This window comes from Trichoderma citrinoviride, assembly GCF_003025115.1.
Source record: "Trichoderma citrinoviride strain TUCIM 6016 unplaced genomic scaffold BBK36scaffold_5, whole genome shotgun sequence".
NCBI classification, from domain to species: domain Eukaryota; kingdom Fungi; phylum Ascomycota; class Sordariomycetes; order Hypocreales; family Hypocreaceae; genus Trichoderma; species Trichoderma citrinoviride.
This window is the reverse complement of record NW_020194713.1, coordinates 1,123,105-1,141,602: the sequence shown is the minus strand read 5'-3', so window position 1 is coordinate 1,141,602 and position 18,498 is coordinate 1,123,105. Positions and strand designations below refer to the sequence as shown.

At 55.2% G+C, this 18,498-nt stretch overlaps 7 protein-coding genes across 7 annotated transcripts; 2 read left to right on the top strand and 5 right to left on the bottom strand.

Annotated features, from left to right (window-relative positions):
• Positions 1–674: 674 nt before the first annotated feature.
• BBK36DRAFT_1115516 (signal recognition particle, SRP19 subunit) lies at positions 675–1,583 on the top strand (the record flags this gene model as incomplete). Its single annotated transcript, XM_024890139.1, has 2 exons — positions 675–814; positions 866–1,583. The coding sequence occupies 2 exons, from the start codon at positions 675–677 to the stop codon at positions 1,581–1,583; spliced, it is 858 nt and encodes a 285-aa protein (XP_024750867.1).
• Positions 1,584–2,395: 812 nt separating this feature from the next.
• BBK36DRAFT_1197019 (p150/dynactin-like protein) lies at positions 2,396–6,517 on the bottom strand (the record flags this gene model as incomplete). Its single annotated transcript, XM_024896964.1, has 2 exons — positions 6,082–6,517; positions 2,396–5,998 (listed from the first exon to the last, which is right to left on the bottom strand). The coding sequence occupies exons 1-2, from the start codon at positions 6,502–6,504 to the stop codon at positions 2,396–2,398; spliced, it is 4,026 nt and encodes a 1,341-aa protein (XP_024750866.1). The 5' UTR covers positions 6,505–6,517.
• A 1,878-nt stretch (positions 6,518–8,395) lies between these two features.
• On the bottom strand, positions 8,396–8,647 carry BBK36DRAFT_1099262 (hypothetical protein; the record flags this gene model as incomplete). Its single annotated transcript, XM_024889133.1, has 1 exon — positions 8,396–8,647. A coding segment is annotated over one exon (252 nt), but the record flags the coding sequence as incomplete, so codon positions are not given.
• A 2,545-nt stretch (positions 8,648–11,192) lies between these two features.
• Positions 11,193–13,311, bottom strand: BBK36DRAFT_1135064 (TIP49-domain-containing protein). The gene is made up of 4 exons (XM_024892515.1): positions 13,153–13,311; positions 12,297–13,064; positions 11,858–12,189; positions 11,193–11,765 (listed from the first exon to the last, which is right to left on the bottom strand). The coding sequence occupies exons 1-4, from the start codon at positions 13,294–13,296 to the stop codon at positions 11,636–11,638; spliced, it is 1,374 nt and encodes a 457-aa protein (XP_024750864.1). The 5' UTR covers positions 13,297–13,311; the 3' UTR covers positions 11,193–11,635.
• Positions 13,312–13,843: 532 nt separating this feature from the next.
• Positions 13,844–15,211, bottom strand: BBK36DRAFT_1116650 (hypothetical protein; the record flags this gene model as incomplete). Its single annotated transcript, XM_024890255.1, has 1 exon — positions 13,844–15,211. The coding sequence occupies one exon, from the start codon at positions 15,209–15,211 to the stop codon at positions 13,844–13,846; it is 1,368 nt and encodes a 455-aa protein (XP_024750863.1).
• Positions 15,212–16,451: 1,240 nt separating this feature from the next.
• On the bottom strand, positions 16,452–17,056 carry BBK36DRAFT_1116416 (hypothetical protein; the record flags this gene model as incomplete). Its single annotated transcript, XM_024890231.1, has 2 exons — positions 16,452–16,909; positions 16,996–17,056. The coding sequence occupies 2 exons, from the start codon at positions 17,054–17,056 to the stop codon at positions 16,452–16,454; spliced, it is 519 nt and encodes a 172-aa protein (XP_024750862.1).
• Positions 17,057–17,281: 225 nt separating this feature from the next.
• Positions 17,282–17,920, top strand: BBK36DRAFT_3550 (DUF1242-domain-containing protein; the record flags this gene model as incomplete). The annotated part of the gene is made up of 5 exons (XM_024898035.1): positions 17,282–17,299; positions 17,471–17,488; positions 17,577–17,686; positions 17,742–17,823; positions 17,900–17,920. The coding sequence occupies 5 exons, from the start codon at positions 17,282–17,284 to the stop codon at positions 17,918–17,920; spliced, it is 249 nt and encodes an 82-aa protein (XP_024750861.1).
• Between the last annotated feature and the right edge of the window lie 578 nt (positions 17,921–18,498).

Below are 18,498 nucleotides of genomic sequence, written 5' to 3'. Positions count from 1 at the left end.
TAAGAATACGCGTCTGATGGGAAGCAATCGGTTTATTTTGCAAGAAACACAGAGTCCGGTGGGAGTTGTTCTTTTTCCTTGTCAACGGTTCGCACTGCATTGGGAGCACTACAAGAATGATACTGGGACTGGGGTTGTTGAATTGCTGGGGGGAAATAAGGAGTAGACGAATTCTGATATGGGCTACACAGATTGAGTACATGAAGGCCGGGCAGTCTTTACCGAGAATGGGGATATTCCGAGAGACGGCGTCTAGATACGTAGCCGGTATACAGCAAATCCAGAGTGTCCAAGAGACTGCTTTACACCATTCAATGTTCTCTTCTTTGCACAGAGAATAAAGTCCATCTTGGGATACTGCATACTGCAGCAGTACTTGACGTGCGCATCCCACTTCGTGGCTGAGACAGGTATCGACCGGGTACCCCACCAAACCAAACGGGCACCTCGACTCGAACGACCCCACACTGAATCTGGCAACTTGAGATAAACTCCAGCATTATCAAAATTCAGCCTCAAACAACGTCCAACCTTCATAACCCACAACTCCAGCTTCCTCTCCTTTCTCCTCTGGCTCTGAACTTCTCCTTTTATTTTTCCCCCTTGTGAAACCGTCACCTCCGTCTTTCCTCTCTATCAACCTCAATTGCAACAACAAACCATCCCCGCCCAACATGTCCCACCCACGGGTCGAAGAAGTCTCCGACAGCGACCCCGACATGATCTCGGACCCCGAAGAAGTCGACCTCGACGACTTTTCAGAGTCCGACATCCTGCGCGCTCGCGTCCCCGGCAGCCAGCAGCAGCAGCAGCAGTCCTCCTCCAACAATGACGCCGACTTCCAGCGCCTACAAGCAGCCATGAGCGGCGCCAACCCGCAGATGATGCAGCAGATGCTCAACCCGCTCTCCGGAGGCCCGCAGACCTCGACCCTCCCGCCGACGGCCGACCGCTCCGCCTACAACAGCTTCCAGTGCCTGTACCCCGTCTACTTCGACGCGTCGCGGTCCCGCGCCGAGGGCCGCCGCGTGAGCGCCGCCCTGGCCGTCAAGAACCCGCTCGCGCGCGAGATTGCAAACGCCTGCTCCCGGCTGCGCCTGCAGACGCTGCTCGAGCCGGAGAAGATCCACCCCAAGGACTGGGCGAACCCGGGCCGCGTCAAGGTCGGCCTGAAGAAGAACAACTCTGGCGGCGTCAGCATCAAGAACAAGCACCACCTGTACGTGCTCGTCGCCAAGCACCTGCAGGAGAACCCGACGACGGAGGACTCGCCGGGCCTGCGGCTGCGCTTCGGCGGCCAGGTCCAGCCGCCCGAGGGGAAGCCGTACCCGAGGCCGGCGGTGCCGCGGGGCTGGAAGATGGGCGAGTACCTGCCGTACCTGAGCGCGGCGATGACGGGGGGCGGCGTGTCGGAGAATTTGTTCAAGGACATGATGAAGGAGATGCAGGGCGGGGCGGATCCGATGGCGGCGCTGATGGCGAGTCAGGCTGGTGGTGGTGGGATGATGGGCGGCGGCGGTGCTGCGGAGGAGGACGGGGCGAAGAAGAAGAAGAAGGATAAGAAGGGCAAGGGGAAGGCTTGATGATTGATTGATGCGATGGGATTTGGGGGTGGTTGCCATTGAGGGGATGGGGATGGGGAGGGAGGGGGGGGGGAAGTGATAGATATACCCTGATATGGGGGGGAATAGAGTAGAGAGCCGCAGATTTGTGTACGATGTTCTTTCTTTCTTCTTTTTTTTTCTTGGAGGGATGGGGCGAATCCTTAATGATACAAGAAAACATGAGTTCTTTCGGTACATGTTGAGTAAGGGGAGGGAGCTCAAAGGGCCCGAGAGCTGCCTCAGGAACAGGAACAGGACGTGGAGCTGTCAGCATCATGAGGCTGCTTCTCACAAAAGATATTACACGTTACATACATGGCCCTCTCAAAGAATATACACACGATGACGCCAGTTTCTTAAAAGTCGCTGAAAGGAGTCCCATGTCATGGGCATCTATTCCGTCACAAATACACCTCCCCCGTCCCGTAACCCCTATATTCCATGACTCTTCCCGCACTCGCTCATTCGCTCAATCGCTGATTTCGCATCTTCCAATCTCCAACGCCAAGGCAACAAAATCTCAGCGTCTTCTATGGCACACGACATAACCATACATACAAAATTCAACACCAAAACAGCAACCCTCAAAAAGTGTACCGCTGAGCAAACATGGAGGGGGGGTACAGAACCTTCCATCCTCCCCTCATCCACACCCACACAACCCCCAACAGATCAAAAAAGAAACCAGCGGAAAAAAAACCATGGGAAAAGGGTTTCATCGGAGGAGACAACAAAGTTCGTTTCTTTTTTGCTTCGTACACGTGACTTTTGTATCGTTAGGACTTCATTCATCATACAACGGCAAACTTCCTCGTAGCAGCCTGCAAGGCGTCCCACTCCTGCGACCCGACAATCTGCACCTTGTCTCCCGCGTACGTCGTCGCCGCCTTGCCATCGCGGGGCAGCCTGATCCTCAGCCGGGCCGCAACCTCTCGCTTCGTGCCGGCCTGCTTCTCCCTGCCGAGGCTGGCGGTGCGGTCCTGGACAAGGAGCATGTCCGTCTTCTTGAGCACCGACTCCTGCCACGTCCTCCAGGCCTCGAACTCTTCCGTCTGCTTCGCTGCGTGGTACTGAGGCGTCGTTCGCGCAGGCCTCCAGGCCAGTTTCTGCTTGGGTGCGGCGCTCAGATCAAAGACCGTGGCCGACGTGGCCAGCTTGAGGAGTTCCCCGAGCACGTCCTTGCCCTCGGCAACCACCAGGGCCTTGCGCTGCTGCTCCGGACTAGCCTCCTTCTTCAGGGGCTCCGAGAGCCACTCGTAGTCCTGCTGCTCCTTCAAGCGCGCACGGCGATTGTCGTCGCGCAGGTACCGGACTGCCGCCTGCAGGCTCTCAATGTCCTTCTTGAGTGCATCCATTTCGCGCGCCGTGGCAACAGCCCGCTCCTGGCCGGCCTTCATGTCCGCAGCGTCGGCGCCGTCAGCGTACGCCCTGCTGTCGCTGGCAATCTTCTTCCACTTGTCTCGCTCCGACTCCAGGTTCTTGAGCTCTCGGTCTTGCTTCTCAATGTCTTCCTTGAGGCTTGCCACATGACTATTGACATCCTCAAGCTCGGACTGCAGGCTGGAGATGCGCTCGACGTTGGCCTGGGCATCGCGCATCCGCGACTCGAGCGTCTCAATCTTGAGAACGGCTGTGCTGAGTTGCTCGTCCCTCTGCGCAATCGTCCGGCGGACCTCGCTGTGCTCAGCCTTGAGTCTTCTGAGCTCCTCTTCCGTGTCCACAGGGACCGTCTTGAGGATCCTGAGCTCCTGGGCACGAAGACGCCAAGGGGATGGGGGGAGATCAAAGTCGTGCGTCTGGTCCAGGTCGGCGGCAAGCGTTGCCAAGTCAGAAATCTGTTCACTGGCCGACTTGAGTTTGTTGAGGTAGCTGGAGAAGAGGTCCGACTCGTTGGTCTGGGTGGCCTCAAGAACAGCTTGGCGGACGGCCTCGTTGACCTCTTCGTAGGTGAACGGCTCGTTTCGGCCCTCGTCCTGGGTGAGCAGCTTATGGATGCCAAGGCCAATCTGGCGCGTGAGTCGTGCAAGCTCCTGCGTCAAGGCCTCGCATTGTTCAAAAGCGCCCCTGGTGTCCTCACCCAGCGAGAGCGACCGCGCCTTGAGGTCCTCCAGCGCACGAACCGCCTTTCCGGCAAAGACCTTGGTGCTCCTCGTTTGCGTGATGGCGAGATCAATCTTCTTGGCAAAGTGCTGTGCTAGCTCTTCCTCTTCGCCCGCCGTCGGAATAGCCCGCTGCACCATGCTTCGGATCACGTTGAAGGCGACAGTCGCGGAGTCGAGGTGGCTCTGGATAACCAGGGTCTTCATGTGCATGTCGTCAGCAAAGGCAGCGATGCCGCTGGAAATGTGTACTTCTCCCAGATGTGACATGAGCGAAATGGTGCGCTGGAGCTCGTCGGCGCACTTCTGCTCCTTGAGTTCATCCCGCCGCAGGCCATCGATCCAGGTGTTCAGCGCACGCTCGACAGGCTCCAGCTCCAGCAGAGAGTTCTGGTACTTGGTGAACTGTTCGATCGAGCAGTGGCTGATGTCGTTGACGAAGCGATCGCACATGGCAGAAACCCAAACAAGCTTGTCAATGGCGTCACAGCCGGCGAGAACGTCGTCTTCGTGGCCCGGTTCGGGTTGTCCGTTGACCCGTTCCCGAATGAATCCATTTAGGAGGTTTGCCTTGAAGGCCAAGCGGCGGAAGCGCAGCAGAGCAAGAACAGAGTCCTGGTCGTCTCGGTAGCTGTCGGGGAGGAACAGCTTGACAATGCCCAGGTGCTGCTCCGCCTCTTGCGCTTCGAGTCGTCGCAGCTCGAGGTCAATCGTCTTGACCTGGGCCTTGGAGGCCGAGATCTGGAGCTTCATGTTCAGGTCCATCATGGCCCTCGAGCGGTCGTTGAGCTTCTCGGACTCGCCCTCGGTGACAGCCTGCGATGCTCGCATGTCGTCCAGATCGCTCTGCAGGTTGGTGACGAGCTCTCGGAATCGTGACAGGGTGTATTCCATGTCTCCCAGAGCTGCGTCCTGCTGCTGCGCTCGTCGGGCTTGCTCTGCAATGACACTGTCTCTGAAGTCAAGTTCCTCTTGCATCTCCTTTTCGTTTTGGACGTGGTTGATCTCGAGCTCGTCGTTGATCTCTTTGAGGTTCTCCAAGTCTTCAATGACCGCCTTAAGCTCCTCGATTTGCTCGGACATGCTCATGTTCCTTTCCGTCAAGTCCTCAATCATGTCCTCGGCACCCAGCGCGGTATCAAGCTGCTGCCGCAAGTCCTCCACAGCAGACTCGGATTGAGCTAGCTTCTCCTTGGCCGTGGTGTGTTCCTCTTTAAGGGCATTGAACTCCTTAAGCTCCTCCTCCATGCTCGCAATCTGGTCTCGGAGCTCCTGCTCCTGCTCTTGAGTAAGATCCCGCAGTCGTAGCAGCGCCTCTCGTAGTCGCTCATTGGTACGCTCCATTTGCAGCCAACCCGTGCTGGCGCGCTCTTCCGGAGTCATGCCTTTGCTGTACTCGGCGTTTTCTTCCTTGACAATCTCGAGCTCCAATTGCAGTTCTTCGAGCTTTTCCTTGAGAGCATCCACCTCGATTTTCAAGACTTCGGAGGTCTCTTCAGCCATTTCCCGATCCAAGGTCGCCAGCTCCAGAGCGGTGTCGTGCTCTGCCTGAAGGGCTTCAATCGAGTCGAATCTTGTCTCGGCCTCCTTCAGTGCTTTTCTCAGGTCCGTATTCTCTTGCTGGATGGGCTGATACTTCTGCTGCAGCTTCTGAATGATGCCTTCGAACTTGTCTCTTTCCCCTTGAATGGTTTCCAGCTGCTTCAGTTTGTCCCGGTCCTCGGCTCGTTTCCGTTCCAGGACCTTCAGTTTGGCCTTGAGATCTTCGATTTCCCTGCTCGCTGCGGTGCTGCCCATAGAAGACCGCGACGAGCCAGGCGCGCCCGGCTTCCCCTTCGCAGCTGCTGAAGAGCCTACGTTTGATGCTGCCGCAATTCTCTCCAGCGCATTCGCCCTCCCGGCGACCGGGCTTGTTGGCTGTGGCGAGAGTATCTCATCCTCCTCGGCCTCGATGGGGGAACTCAGCATCTCGTCGGATCTGGTGGCCGAGCTTGAGTCCCGCCCTCCTTGGGAGCTGACAGAGGTACGGCGACCGGATTCGGGGCGCGACACTGCCCGAGGGGCCGCGATACCGCCGCGCCCGCCAATGGACTTGGTCGGGGCGCTACCGGATCTGAGTGACGATATCGACGGCTGTCGCATTGCCGATCGCTGCCCGGTCTGAGGAGGAGGGGGAGGCCCCATGGACGTGCGCGACGCCGACAAGTTGGTGCGAGGCTTGCCTGTGGCAGACGGCACCCGGACGGTCGAAGGTGTCGTCGTTCGAGACGCGCTAGCACTGGACGAACTGCTAAGCTGCTTGGTGGGAGATTTGGAGGGCGACTTAGTTTTCACGGGTTAATACGAAAGGACATGCGATCAGGGGCGCTCCAACTTACCCGCAGGTTGCTCGACGACTGCGACGGCTTGTGGTGAGGCACCGGGCTGGGGCTGGGCGCGTTGATGCTCCTCCTCCTATTGAGACTGGCCTCGGCGCCAGAAACAGACGCCCTGCCCACGGTGGGATGGAATCCGGGCGGTCTGGCGCCCGGCTTCCTCGCCGCTGCTGCTGCTGCCGCTGGCTTTGGCGCGGCCGGTTGCGCGATGATTGTGGCCATCATGGGCTTGACGAACATGCCGTAGCCCATGGGGCAGTCGAAGTAGCGCTCGCCCTGGACGCTTCCATCGTTTTTGCCCGTCTTCTCCTCGAGCTCGACGCCGATCCATTCGCCCACCTGGAAGTGAGTCGGGCCCGCGAACCGCACAATAGCCTTGCGGCCATCGTTGAGCAGGACGGTTTGCCCAGGCTTGAAGTCCGGCATTATGACGACAGCTCAGAGGGGATATGTTGCATGGTGAGATTTCGCGGTCGGCGAGGTGTGGGCGCTCGTTTGTTTCGCTGGTGATATAGCTGCGATTGCCTCTGCTTCTCTGAGAGAGGGTCCTCCGTCCCTAGAGCGAGGAGGTTGAAAAGATGTAGGTATAGGGAGCCGGCCGGGGAACAGAAGCAGAAGCAGAAGCAGAAGCAGAGCAGAGGTATTAAGCAATACAGATTGTAAGGTCAGAAGTGGAGGAGACGAGCAAAGTCGCGTTGGATGAGAGAAACAAGAGCAGGGAGGTTCGGTACTTGCAGTGCCGGTACCGGTACCTGCGCTGAGGGAGCTGCCCCTTCGCTTGCGCATTGCTCAGGAAGCTCTGCGAACTGTCAAGCCGCTAAAATGCAGCATGCGCATGCGCTATTGGCTCTCTGCAAGACGCAAGGAGCGAGCTCCAAGTACCGATACCCACTAGCACCGATACAGAGGTACTGCAGGTTACCTGTAAATGCGCTACTAAATCCATCATCCTTTTGCGACCCTAGGTATGTACCTCTTAAGGACAAAGGCAAGGCCCTTTTCATCACCGCCAGACTGTTCAAGATGACAAAAGGCTTCCAAGTTGCACAAGTCGGCGTTGTACTTCTTAACTACCTTGAGATATAGCACCTTACAGCTTCTTGAAACCCGGAGAATAAATGAATCAAAATAGATCACCAAGAGGTCAAAATAGACGTGTTCGAGCAAAGCTAGAATACATCGCACTTTCCTCAAGATGAACAACGCGAGAAGGCAAGAAAGAGGTTGACTGCGCCTTCCCTCAGCAATCTTCTTGTTTAACTGGGTACCTACGGTAGGTACATGTACTACTACATCTTTAATCCCTCTTTCTTCTTGCTTCCTTTTAGAACATCCTCCATCTTCATCATTATGTTGCCGACGATGCGCCAGCGTGATTGTGCAAGCAGCAAATACCTCTCTAGATTGCTTATGGCTTTTACACCCTTTCACAGTCATGAGCAATTCTAGCCAAACGACCTAGTCTCAACGCCGTCCGAATTGGGAATCCGCCAGAGAGGGCTGAGTGCACGAAATGGCCTTGCACCCAAGGCAATGTCTATCGTGGCACAGGTAGGCGACTTCCTTGTATTCAAGTATACCGTATGTAAACGCTCTCGCGAGCAGCACTCTCCCAAGCTCCTGATCCATTCTTCTACTCTACATGTACTCAGAGTAAAGCTATTTGACAAGAAATACTGACAAGTTTATAGTTACTTCCCCATTTCCCGCTCTTGACCTTGAACCCTCCAAAACACCATAGGAACAGCTGGCAAAGCTTTCATGACTTATCGTCACCGCTGTGGATCTTGTAGCCCGCAAGATGAGCATAAAGGGGCGTCGATGGCAACGGTGGCTCGACCGCTGGAAGACGCGGAGGGTTCCCAAAGAGAGAGTCACGTCGCAAGTCTGTGCCCTGCTGACAAGGGAGCGGCGGCAGAGGAGAGAGTTGAAAGCCGTCTGATCTCGGCCAAGACGCAGGATCGGGCATGACGGGTCTAGAGAGAGACGGCGGCGTGATGCTTGTTTGGCGATGGACGCCGACATTCGACATGTTGAGCGATATCCTCCGATTCGGCTCCCAAATTCCATGGCCAGTTGCGAACGAGCTCACGGGCGAGGTTGCGGATGGGGTCGAGGCTCTCGAGGATCTGGAGATTTGTGGCGTATGTTGCCCTCGAGGTCCTCGTAATGCTCGTGGTGTTCGTGAAGACTGCGAGGACCGCGAAGATTTCGGGGAGACTGGGGACTTTGGGGACTCTGGAGACTCTTGGACTCGTGCGGTTGCATTAAGTCGACCACCGCACTTGGAGCACCGCCGGTTTTGCTTCCCCTGAGACTTGGATCTGCGGTTCGGCTTATACCGATAGCCTGGATATTTGGCCCCGTGGCTTTCCTTCTCCTCTTCAGCCCGTAGCGTCCATTTCTCACGCACATCGTCCGATGCGTCTCTCCACATGGCTCCGATGATCTTGGAGATGTCAGGGTTGGAAAGGCCCTTGTGTGCCTTTGCCACCTCCCGTTGATGATGCTGCCGGAACAACATGAAGCCTACGATGAGGGCGTTTCCGTCAGCAAAGGGATTCGGCAACTCCGTTGAGCAACAGTAGTTGCAGATACCAGCTCATACCGCTGAGCATCGGCTTCAAAGCCTTCAAATTCAACGAGAAGGACGTCAACTCACTATTTCGGGGCCTAGGGGGCTCCGGCGTGCAGCGACAAGGATAGTCTCCGCCATCGTATGGGTACATCGTGGCTGAGGCGCTGAACCTCGAGGCGTCGTCGTTCGCGCTGACTACGCCAGGAGGTACAGATATTCTCCTTGAGCCATTCGCGCCGACAGCTGGATCGAAGCCGTCCCCCGGAATCGTCTCATCACAGAAGCTCATGCGAGGGTGGGCTGGAGCCATACCCGTATACCGTCCTATAGGACTTGGAGTATTATACGAGTTTCTCATCGCTTCACCAGGACCGCTTCTCCAATTCTTATCTGGGTCTCCGCGAAAAGCCATATCGGTATGCTGTGTCGTGCCATCCGAATACTGGTGCGAGTCTCTAAACATTGCATGAGGCCTATCGTTCTTCCTATTCTGGTCAAAGGGGTTATCCTCGCAGACAATGGACGTGAGAGCCATCGACTGGATCCCTCTCCGCCCGGCCGTATTGGGGTTGGAAGGGTAGCGGGGCGTAAGTGTGCTTTGCCCTACAAACATCTTGGAGTCCCGTCGGTCTTCAACTGTTGCCTTGGGCGTTTCGATTCCACCCACCCCGCCGGGGCGAGTGTGAGGATGTAGAGATGCAAAGCCTGGTTGTTTGGGAAAGTCGCGTTCAGCTTCAAAGTGTCGTCCTGGGAAGTTCGGGGTGTATTGCAAGCTCTCGGACGCTGCTTGGGCACTGCTGCTGCTCTGGGCCATAACTATGGCGGGTGCAGATGACAAAAGACGTGCCACGCGCGAGAGCTGGAACACAATGGAGGATGTGGTGGATGGGGATTTCTAAACCAAGGAGGATTCCCTTGATCAAACAGCCGCTGAGCCTGGTGTAGGGGTGATTTGGGTTTAGCGGTCCTGAACAACAATGCATCAAGGGAGCATGCAGAAACCTAGGGAAGCTTAGGTTGTTTGCACAGGAAAACAATAAGGTAAAGAGGCGGGATGAGAATCTTGAGACTTTAGGGCAAGAGGCGAGAGAAGGGAGCAACAAAAGATGTTTGAGAAGAAACGGGAGGAGCTTAACAGACTGGGGTGCGTTTGTGGATGTGGGAAGATGCCATTCACAATGGCGCTGTTCTTTGCCGTCGACAGCCGCCACTGGATTGATACTCTATGATGAGTGGGCAGAAAGGCAACCCTGCATGTCTCAAAACATATGTCTCGATCGGAGACTTGGAGAAAGCCTGGAGACCAGTCGATGGCTCCGCCTACCTATGTCGAGGAGCAAGGCGACCACACGAGGAGGCCCGCGTGTCCAGATGGCTTGAAATAGCCCTGAGAATCAGGGCGATTCTGCAGGAAAATGATCGATCGAGATGCAACAGTGGAATGGGAAACGGGTAGAAGGAGTGACGGGATGTGAGCGGCAGTGGCTGCGAACATGAAAGCCTTCTTGGTCCGTTTGCACTCGCCAAACCCAACCGGCCTGTTTGTTACTTTGTTTTCTTCCCTCCCACTACCTCATTTACAATCATGCGAAGGAGCGGGATCTGGTCGTCCCCGGCAATGGCCAGCTTGCAACAAGAACGCCAGAAAGAAACAAAAGGAAATGAATGAGAGAGAGGAAAGGGGGGGGAAAGCAGGAGTTTGAGTTTTCACACAATCGACATCGCTTCGCGCAACACATCGGCGCGCACGTCCGCACACGGTCTTTGCGACGATAACCCCGACTACCTTACATCAAGGACTGTAAGGCAGAGGCAGCTACAGGATCCTTTGTTTCGTGGATCAATCACCACCTATCTTGACGCTCCGTCGCCCTTCCTCTAAGAGCTCTCGGCCCTAGAACATTCTTCATCTGACAATGGCCTCGCTGATTCGCTTGTCAAACAATCCAAACTCTCCTTGAAATCTGCCAGGCCGAATTTAAGCTTGACGATCTTCTTTCTTGTCTTCTCTCTGTATTCTATGACCACACCCCCTTCTCACTTCCCCTCCCTCACTCTCTTCTCTTTCCTCCCCTAACCCCCTTCCGACCTCACCCAAAGACGGACAATGCCGTCTTTGGAATGCGCACCATCTGCCCTCTGGAATGCTAGTCCAGAGACAAAGACGATGATTCATGGGCTGGGCGAAAGTGCGCCAAGGGCTTCCAATCACACGTGCTAAGCCCGCGTTCTGAGTTGAACGTTGTCGTCGTCCTCCTTTTGTTTCCGACTCGGCCGCCTCTGTTCTCCGTCTTTCCCGCGTGGTACAAAGCCGCACCCATCAGTCACTTGCAGCCACGACGTGCCGTTCCTCCAGTTCGTATTGCCCGCTAAGACATTTGCATCGACTTCCTGACAACCTTCACGCCCCCGACCTTTTTCGAAAGAGAAAACAAAAGGCCCCAAAGAGAAGCGAAACAAACAAAGAGGAAAGGAGGTGGAGCACGAATCATAAGCTCCCAGTCTTCAGCGTCTCGTTCTCCACACGCGGGCTCGCTTTCTTATCCCCTTCCCCCCTAAAGGCCCACGATGTCTCGGACAGTTGGGCGTGCGGCGTAAGGGAGGCTGACACTGTTGTAGAAGCAAGGCAGGACAATCCATGTAACGTTGGCAGAGCCATTCAGAGACATGGCTTGCCCGCCATTTCGAATAACTTTCACCCAAGTCCAGTGATTTTCTCAGGGCTGCCTAGCACGCCCGGTGCTGATACTCCGGTACATCGCGTGAGAGAAAAGAAAAAAAACCAAATCAGAAGAAGAAGAACACAAAGTGTCTTGGAGTCTCTTCTGAATCCCGTCCTTGACCTATAGTATAAATCAGTGGCATTATTGGCACACCGCCCAGCATCGTCCTTTACAATGAGACTCCTGATCCCTCCCATCCTCCCCCCCTCCTTTACCGGATCTACTCCTACCCGTCTACGGCTTCTCGAAATCAAGGTCACAGATAGCCTCGTCCCGCTTCACTAGCAAGTAGCGATGCGCTGCGGCGGGCGTCCAGAAACAGATCTTCGCACTCGGCCACGTCCTGCACGTCAATCTGAGTACGGCCATTCGCCTTGGCAAGAATGCTGTTGTTGGCATCAAACACGTCAGCTCTCTGTGTCTCATGCGAGAAACCTTTTTGTTTGGCCTCATTCACTGTGTGCTCATGAGGACTCACCTTGAAGGGGTCAGCAGCTGCAGGCAGTATCTCAGGCTGACGCGGACACCGTGCTCGGAAATCTTGTCAATGGCCGCATCGGTGATAGCCACACCCTCCGTCGTGGCCCGCAGCTTGACAATCTTCTTGATCTCTTCTGCCGAGTATGGAGAGGTGGGTATGATGAGCATGCGCGCTAGGAAGTCGGGAGGAATGCCATGGGCCGCGACAACGTCGTCGGTGCCTCTTATTGTCGACATTCCGCGGTTCGATGCCAGGACGACAATGGGGGCGAGATGTGATTCCAAGGCGCGGTTCAGGTAGGTGAAGCACTCGATGTCGAGCATGTGAGCCTAGTACAGTCCCGTGTCAGTGTCTGATGCCAGCCCAGTGCGTCTTCTTCCACGCTCCTCCAATTCTCTTCTCTCTCCACGCAACAGAAACAGGGAAAATGTTTTACCTCGTCGATGAACAGGACACCGGGGACCAACTCAGCCACGCCCTGGTCAATGTATTTGCCAACAACCTTGTTGATCTCGGCACGTAGTTTGTCCGTGATTTCCGTCATCTTGGGTTTCAGCAGCTGGCCCATCATGCTCATGATATCTTGCCCTCCCTGCGGCCGAGCGTTTGCAACGTCGAGGTCGTGCAATGTGACGTCCTGCACAATCTCCTTTTTCTTGTGCACATCGCCCTTGGGGATGGGCACGTACTCTTCGGCCTCGAGATCGAACTCGGTGGCATACGCATCGGATCGTCCCACTCGCTTGCAAGCACCCGTGTTCGCCTCGATATAGATGACGTCGCCGACGGTGACCCTCTCCTTCTGGATGGCCTCGTAGATGCTGGGATCCAGCCGAAGCTTCTTCTGGCCCTTGGCACTCTTCAGTCCAATGAGCAGTGTGCTGATGGTCTTTCCGTAGCCGCCCAACGGATTCTCCGCCTCCTCCGGTGTAAGCTCAGTCACCTCGCCCTCGTAGACCTCCTTCGTTTCCCGGACCTTGAGCCCGATTGCTCTCCGGAAGTTCTCCATCAAGACCTCGGTCTTCTTGACTTCTGACGAGTAGATTTCACTGCCGACGATGGGGCAGAAGGGAATCTTGGTCCCCAGTTCCTGGCTAATCGCGAGGGCCAGAGCCGTCTTTCCGGTTCCGGGACCGCCAGCTAGCAGGACGCCTCGGCCGGCCATTTTGTGAGCTCGAATCAGATCGACGACGACACCGCATGACTAGAGATCCGAGCAGAAGAGAGCCAACATTAGCAGGCTGAGCCCCAGAAAGAGGAATCAACTAACAACGTATGTAGAAATTGCTTACTTCTCGTGCAGGGACCTGGCCGACAAAGCCAGCCGCCTGTGTATCAGCGTATCCATCGGCCTTCAGCCCCAGGCCTTTGATGTGCGTATGGGCTGCGGTGCGGTTATCGCGTTTGTTGCCCTTGACCTCGCTGATTTGCACCATCTTGGCTGCGTTTCCCGAGGATTCAATGGTGTCAGAAAAAGAATTGATGAGAAGTCAGAGTCTATTTTCCTTCGACTTGGCTGAGAACGTCTTCGACTTGATGATTCTTTTATCGCATATCCGGGGGAAACAAGGGCGAAATCGTTGAGGGAGAGGATTGATGATCTTGAAATTTTGCGATCTGAGTCGCAACCCTGCAGCTGTTGAAGTCACCAAGCGCGGCGGTCGCGACTCGTTAGCTCCAGCTCGCTGCACGTGATCGTGGACGCTCGCAAACGGCCTACCCTGGAGCTTTGGGTTTGATCACCGGTTTTGAGTGTTTACTTTGGGTTTCACTCTTCGTATCGCTTTCTTTTCGTGCAAGATTCTGCTCGCTTCTACTCGAGTCTGATGACATTGAACACTACATTGAACACTACGGCTGGGCCAAAGGAGATATTAATGACCAGAGAATTTCTAGATTTTCTCAAACGCTATCAGACTTGCTGAAAACACATGTCTACATCATCAACCATCTAACTTATCAACTCTACAATGTCATGCAGGTTCAGGTCCTCCTGGCGTCTATCCCTTCACCATTTCCTCCTGTATCGACAAGCATGGGAGACCCTTCTGCCTCTCCCTCTACATTCTCAAGTCTCTCGATATCATTAACCGTCTTAGCAGGCGGCTTCTTCGTCAAAACGACGGTGATGGCACTGCCCAGGATGAGTGCGCACCCAGCGAAGCTCATCACGTCCATGCTGTGGCCGAATATCCACCGGTCGAAGCTCACTGCGAACAGCATGTGCGTGTAGATCATGGCATTCGCCCTGTTGGACGTGTCGGCCGCCAGCCCCGAAGTCAGGAGGTACTGCATGATGAAGCCGGGCACTGCGATCGAGAGGAGCAGAAACCAGCCCTTCCACGACGTTGGCGTGATCCACCTCAGGTAGGGCTGGCCAATGTCCAGAGCCGGCGCGAGGACCAGGACGAGCACGCAGATGATGGTGCACGCCATGCCGAAGTAGTTGACCGAAATCAAGGGATGGGCACGTTTGCCAATGGAACGGATGGTCGTGAACGCAACAGCACCTCCCAAGACGCCGAGAAGCGCAACGCCGACGGCGAGCAGTCGTTGCTCGGCGGTGGGCTCATCATCCTCAAGGCCGGGCAAAGCCCCGTCCAACTGCTCGGGAGCGTCGACCACTTGATCTTTGGACGAAGAGAGGCCCATGAACAAGGACACCGGCCGGGCAATGAGGACGACGCCCAGAAGGGCTACGAGAGTGGCGATTTGCTCGGCTTTCGTAAAGGGCTCGCGGAGGGCAAAGTAGCACAACAGGCCAGCTACTCCAGGAGCCAGGAAGGTAATCACGGTGGCATCGGCGAGTGGCAGGTACATCATCGAGTACCACATGCCGTATATGCCAAAGAAGCCCGAAAAGCCTCGCAGCATCAAGAGCCATCTGATTTCCCTCTTACCGAAAGGGAAGTCGGGGACATTCTTCCACCACATATACACGAAGCAGCAGAGTGACGTGAGCCCTTGTCGGAGGAGAAGGACCTGCACCGGGTGTATGCCATCGCCGTCCAGCTCCAGCAGTCGAGCGCTGAGGTTCATCAAAGCCCCGAAGAACTGGGAGACGGCGACGAGGATGGATGGCTTGTTCCTTATCCAAAACTGCTTCAGCCGAGACGACGACGCTTCGGAGGGAGACTGATACACTCCCGTCGGAACGTACGGTCCATGAGGGACTGGCGATAGTCGTGCGCTGGGGGCCGGACTTATTGACAAGCGACGAAGGTCATCGGAGAAAAATGATGGCTTTGATTTCGTCTGGTATTCGCCTGGACTCAGTGTTCTATTCGGCGCAGCCAGGAAGTCGTCCGTCTCGTCCGGATGGCTCTTGTGTCGCGAGAGGTGCAGCTCCATGTCCGCCGCGGCTGGCGGAGACGGAAGTCTTTGGCTGACCTCCATGGCTTGCTCTCTCGAGACACCTGCAGTATAATACGAGAGGATGAAGTTGCATATGGTTCAACAAAGCTTGATGGCGGTAACTAGGCACGAAGCAGCACGAGCAAAGCAAGCACCAAAGACACTCGAGATTCACAGGCCTTTGGACGACCTCAGAAATGATTGTGCGGTTACAGGAAGAACTCTTGTCTACGATACCGGCCTGAGTAAGAAAAGATCTGCCTGGTGACCGTCTCCCCTCGACACCATCAGCAGCAGGAACTGCACCTCCTCAGCTTGGCGGGCCTCCTCCCCACGACACCCTATTGGCCTCTGGGGAAGTGGACCTGGTGATGATATTATACCTCGTCACTCTTTTCTGGCCGCCTTTGCTTCGCCCCCATCGCCGATGAGGTGCTTGAGCGGCCAGCGGCAACGGCTTACGGAACCGGTTGCATCCTCCATGCAAAAGCGCGGGCTAAAGATGCAACGACTGTACTACGACTTGTAAGCGCGAACCGTCTTGGACAGTTCTGACTGCTACTAGAATCTTCATCGCGGCAACCCGATATCGCTATCGTTAGACCGGGCCCGGCGAGATGGTGTGGGTGGTATCGAGCGGATATCGGTCGCTGATCTGTTCCCGCTCTATTCCCCCAAGGCGGCAAAACGGAACACCCCGAGGTTTTCTGTGAACTTGTTCGCGATGAAAGAAGCCGTAGGATTCTGATAGCGTACCTTAGTAGATAACAAGCATGTATCCAGCTCGGCGGCTTCTAGGCTTCCAGAGCCGAACCCCGCACGGGTCGACCACGAGCAGTAGCGGCGTGATAGATCATATGCGAGGGCCACGGGGTAGATACAGGCCGTTCAGCCGTAGCTGAAGAGCACCAAGCAGGCCGCTACCAACGCTACCAATGGAACGCGAGGGCTGTGAAGCATCGTGAAATGGATGTTGCTGATTACCGGCATCTGGTAATACTTTGTACATGAAGACAGTGGAAGTGATGACATCTAGTTATATATTGATGAAGACCGTGTTAAAGCGATAAGAAGAACATGTGCGAAACCCTTGGCACAGTGTTGCCCAAATTCCTAGCCTTGCCAACCCCCAAAAACGCCAGCCCATGCTTTCCTAAACGCCAGAGCAATGCTTTGCGAGACCAAATAAACAAGTACTGGTGACAGCAGTCTGTTCCCTTCCTGCGAGAAGTCCTCATCACCTCCTCTTCCCCAACGCATCAGCCTCTGCCTCAGCATCATCATCCGCCTCCCCCAACTCCTCCTCCACCCTACTCGCCTTGGACGCCGTCGCCAAGTTCGCTCCCGCCGCCGCATTTGTCGTCGTCGGCCCCGCCTTCTCCTTCTCCTTCCTCTTCTCCTCCTCCGCCGCGTCCCTCATGATCTCGTCCTCCCCGTCCCTAAGGATCTCCCTGGCCTTCTTGATCTCCTTTTGCTTCTCAAAGACCTCCTGGACCTTGCCCAGGAAGGACGGGTTCTTGCGGAACGCAAACTCAAAGTCCTCGTACTTGATCTTCTGGCGGCCCGAGTAGTTGGCCGCGCGGTTCGCCTCGAAGGCGATGGACTGCATGAAGTCGGTGAGGATCTCGTCGAGCACGCGGACGGTCTCGGGCATGGGGTTTTTGATGTCGCCGTGGGCGTAGAGGAGCTGAGCCACTGTATAAATACAAGTGTTAGGATATATATATATATATATATACATGAGGTCCCCTGACAACTCTTTTGTAAGGATGAATGCGTACGTTCGGCGTGGGAAAAGTTCATTTTGCCGACATTCTTGCCGGCACGCGCGCGAGGCTCCATCTTGAACTGCTTTTGCCCGCGGCTGTCGACTTTTGTTGATGTGGTATCGCGTATATCGCACAATATATTCGATGTTTCAAGGTTTCGTAAGGATTGTGGTAACTCAACCGAGCATGTCGCGAAAGAGATGAAAGTTGCAGCCAGGCAGAGGAGTCAAGATGAAGGCTTGCGCATTCACACTTTCACAGATTGAAATCGCAACTTCTGGTTGGTGGGGAAAGATGCATGTCATTGCCAGCTGATGTGGGTCTCTCGCGCGTGCCAAAGCAAAGGTTCGGACCGGCGAATCTTTCCTCCTATCCCACATCTGGCCCCTTCCGAAGCTTGATGATGACGAGACCGCGATACCAAGCATTTGCGACAAGCTTCTCGTGGCCGTAATAACAGCAATCGTTTACCTTTGAGCGGCCGTAGTTCTGGGTCGTCAACATGGTAAGTTTTCTAGTTGTCTATGACGCGGATTTTGAAGCTTCGTAACAGAAACGAGATTGCGATTGCTGACGTCTTGTTGGTGTTCTAGTCTGCGCTCTTCAACTTCAAGTCCCTCCTGCTCGTCATCCTGCTGTTAATCTGCACGAGCACATATGTCCACCACTTCACGCCCGGCATCATGGACCGGAACAAGAACGGGTATGGCATATTGCATCACCGCTGCTGTACTGAAAGCTAATGAAGCATGTCAAAGTGTCATGGGCATCTTCTGGAAGTGCGCGAGGATAGGAGAACGACTGAGTCCGTACATCAGCATATGCTGTGTCATCATGGCTGTACGTTTGGACCCCCGAAGCTCCTTTTTACTTCTATATGTTACGTGGGTTACCAGAGTTTCTGACAGAGAGATAGGTTTCCATGCTGCTCAGCTAAGACGCCTATGCACCTCAAGAGTATCGAAAAGAAAACCCCGAGTCGACCTTGGGAATAATATCATGCATTTGCTGCCTTGGGAGTTTGGGCGTTGTTATGAGGCTCGTTGAAGAAGAGGGGTTTCTTCGTTATTACACCATTTCGTAGACATGCGGCAGCACCAACTCCGATGAAGAAGAGTGTTCGGGAAGGAGGAACGATACAAACCAAGGACGACGACCGTCACGGCGCGACGCTAGACCGGCGATTCAGATGCACCGCATCCCCTCTAGCCCCCGGGCCTGGATGGTCGTGATGCGTCGTCATATTACCGAGACTATACCCCCAACTTGGTCTATCGCGGCGCGAATACGGGAGCAATGGCGCAAGACATCAAGAATTCCAATAGAAAAGCGAAAGAGTCCAGCCTCCACAGCTAACACACCAGGGGATGGATGTTCTCTTTCATCAGGCATGTGTTAATTTAGGAAAACACCCTTACGCAGTTGCCACTTCCCAATTGAAGTTTGGCCATGAACCGAGAGTTCTGAATGTTCCTCACCTTGATGTTCTCGAAGCTTTTGACTCAGCGCAGCCTC

Bases quoted from the DNA above. Each gene is read 5' to 3' on its own strand.
- BBK36DRAFT_1135064 (XM_024892515.1), bottom strand. From the start codon at position 13,296: ATGGTGCAAATCAGCGAGGTCAAGGGCAACAAACGCGATAACCGCACC. The intron at 12,190-12,296 runs GTAAAACATTTT...GGACTGTACTAG, and splicing joins GTGTCCTGTTCATCGACGAG to GCTCACATGCTCGACATCGA. The intron at 11,766-11,857 runs GTGAGTCCTCAT...TGCCAACAACAG, and splicing joins CAGCTGCTGACCCCTTCAAG to CATTCTTGCCAAGGCGAATG.